The sequence below is a fragment of the Dryobates pubescens genome, unplaced genomic scaffold (genome assembly GCF_014839835.1).
Source record: "Dryobates pubescens isolate bDryPub1 unplaced genomic scaffold, bDryPub1.pri scaffold_97_arrow_ctg1, whole genome shotgun sequence".
In the NCBI taxonomy this organism is placed as follows: Eukaryota; Metazoa; Chordata; class Aves; order Piciformes; family Picidae; genus Dryobates; species Dryobates pubescens.
The window spans coordinates 627-3,152 of NW_026530815.1; the positions used below are offsets into that span (position 1 = coordinate 627).

Consider the following 2,526-nt stretch of genomic DNA (forward strand, 5'->3'; position numbering starts at 1 on the left):
AGCAGAGCCCTGAGCCACAGGTGAGGGACAGGATCTGCCTTGCCAGGGTATGGGGGTCAGGGCTTGGATCAATGAAACCCCTCCAGGTTTCCTCAGAAGCAGAACCACCTTGAGCTGCTTGTCCTGACCTCTCAGCACTGCCTCACTTCTCTGCTCTCCCCACAGCCTGGAGATGCTGCAGTGCCTCCAGTGATGCTTCCCTTGCATCCACTGTCTGCTTCTGCTCTAAGCAGACCCTGGGGACTCTTTCCCAGTATGCTTCACTGGGACCCATTAAGAGTAGAAGAAACTTCAGAGTTTGAATCTGACTTCCACTTCTGGAGAGATTTCATCAGCTTCTCAGTCTCTGAGGTTTACAGGGAGCCTAAAGGTACCAGAGGAGTTATTAAAAGACCTTCGGCTGGTCCTCTGCTGCCCTATTGGGCCAGACTCCTGGGGTGGAAGGAGATGCTGGCAAGCAGGCAGTGCTGCAGAGAGACAATTCTGGCCAGGAGCTGCTCCTCTGCACAGCACAGCAGGGCTGAGGACACTGCCAGAGGATCTCAGGGAGATGAGGAAGGCAGAGAGAGCTTCGAGGTGGCCAGGACTGGGAGGATGCTGAGAGCTCACTGGAGGAGAAGTCACTGCAGTTACTGACACAGTGAGGCTGTGGGTGCAGGACACTGCAGCTGTAGCTCCTGCAGGCATCTCCATCTAGGCAGTCGATGCTCAGCTGAAGGCTCCTGGAGTGTGCACACAGAAGGAGGACCAAAGCCCTTCAGTTCCATCCTGTGAGCAGCAGTGAGCAGAGCTGGGTAAGGAGAAGACTTCACCCCTAACCCCTCTGCTTTTCTCTCTTCCCTTCACTGTCTCTGCAGCACTGCAGGCCTGCTCCCTGTTTCTCCACCTCTCCATGGCTGTGGTGGTTTTAAAATTTAGTTAGAGATTTTGAGCAGAAAAGTAGAAACAAAATAAATAGATCACTCTTGGGTGTGAAAAGGAAAAGAAAAGATTCTTCTAAACAAATCGATTGGATAAATATCTGGATTCAGAGGAGCTGTACCATAAAAATTCTCTCTCTTCTCTTCTGATCTCAGCTGTTTTGCTTCACTGGGGAGAGATCCCCTGCTTTGGCTGCCCTTGGGTAAGTCCAACCCACTGCTTTTTTTCTCTCCCCTCTCCTCCTTTCTCTCTTGGATCAGGGAGGTAGAGGTTAGGGGCAGTGGAACAGCTTCCCTGGTCTCTGAGCAGGGGGGTTCATGTCATTTGCTAATTGTAAATACCTGTCTAATATTGTCACTCCTGGATGTTTTGTACCTGTTCATTGCATTCCATTGCAGAGTGTAGCTCTTGCTTGTCCATACAGCTTCATTTGATTCTAACTGAGCTGCTCTGACAAAGACAATGCTGGGGGGAAATTTCAACCCACCACAACGGGACTCTTGTTCCCTGGGATTGGGCTGTTGGACACTTTCTGTTCTGACTCCAGAGGAATCTTCATGGCAATTCTGGGTCCCTGCTGCACTGGAAGCTGTGATGAACTCTGCCATGGGTTGGTAGTGATGGGACAGAACTGATCCATTCCTCATGGAGCTCAGGGAGGTTATGGTGAATCTTAGAGAAGTGTGCCCTAACTTGTCTCTGCCTTTCCCTCCTTGAACAGGTCTCCATGGCCAGAGGCAGCAAATGGCCAACAGCAGCTCCAGCACCCACTTCCTCCTCCTGCCATTCCCAGGCACAAGGCAGCTGCAGCTCCTGCACTTTTGGCTCTCCCTGGCCATCTACCTGGCTGCCCTGCTGGGCAATGGCCTCATCATCACCACCATAGCCTGGGACCACCACCTCCACACCCCCATGTACTTCTTCCTCCTCAACCTTGCCCTCCTTGACCTGGGATCCATCTCCACCACTGTGCCCAAATCCATGGCCAATTCCCTGAGGGACACCAGGGACATCTCCTATGCAGGATGTGTTGCTCAGGTCTTTCTCTTTGCCTTTTTCGTGTCAGCAGAGTATTTTCTCCTCACCACCATGTCCTACGATCGCTACGTTGCCATCTGCAGACCCCTGTACTATGAGACCCTCCTGGGCAGCAGAGTTTGTCTCCACATGGCAGCAGCTGCCTGGGGCTGTGGCTTTCTCTATGCTCTGCTGCACACAGCCAATACATTTTCCCTGCCCTTCTGCCAGGGCAATGCTGTGGAGCAGTTCTTCTGTGAAGTCCCCCAGATCCTTAAGCTCTCCTGCTCCACATCCTACCTCAGGGAACTTTGGCTTCTTGTGGCCAGTGCCTGTTTAGTCTTTGTGTGTTTTGTGTTCATGGTGGTGTCCTATGTGCAGATCTTCAGGGCAGTGCTGAGGATCCCCTCTCAGCAGGGATGCCACAAAGCCTTTGCCACCTGCCTCCCTCACCTGGCTGTGGTTTCCCTGTTTATCACCACTGGCATCTTTGCCTACCTGAAGCCCTCCTCCATCTCCTCCCCATCCCTGGATGTGGTGGTGTCAGTTTTGTACTCAGTGGTGCCTCCAGCAGTGAACCCTCTCATC

At 52.5% G+C, this 2,526-nt stretch overlaps 1 protein-coding gene across 1 annotated transcript; it reads left to right on the forward strand.

Annotated features, from left to right (window-relative positions):
* Positions 1-1,866: 1,866 nt before the first annotated feature.
* Positions 1,867-2,526, forward strand: LOC128899877 (olfactory receptor 14A16-like; the record flags this gene model as incomplete). The annotated part of the gene is made up of 1 exon (XM_054179603.1): positions 1,867-2,526. A coding segment is annotated over one exon (660 nt), but the record flags the coding sequence as incomplete, so codon positions are not given.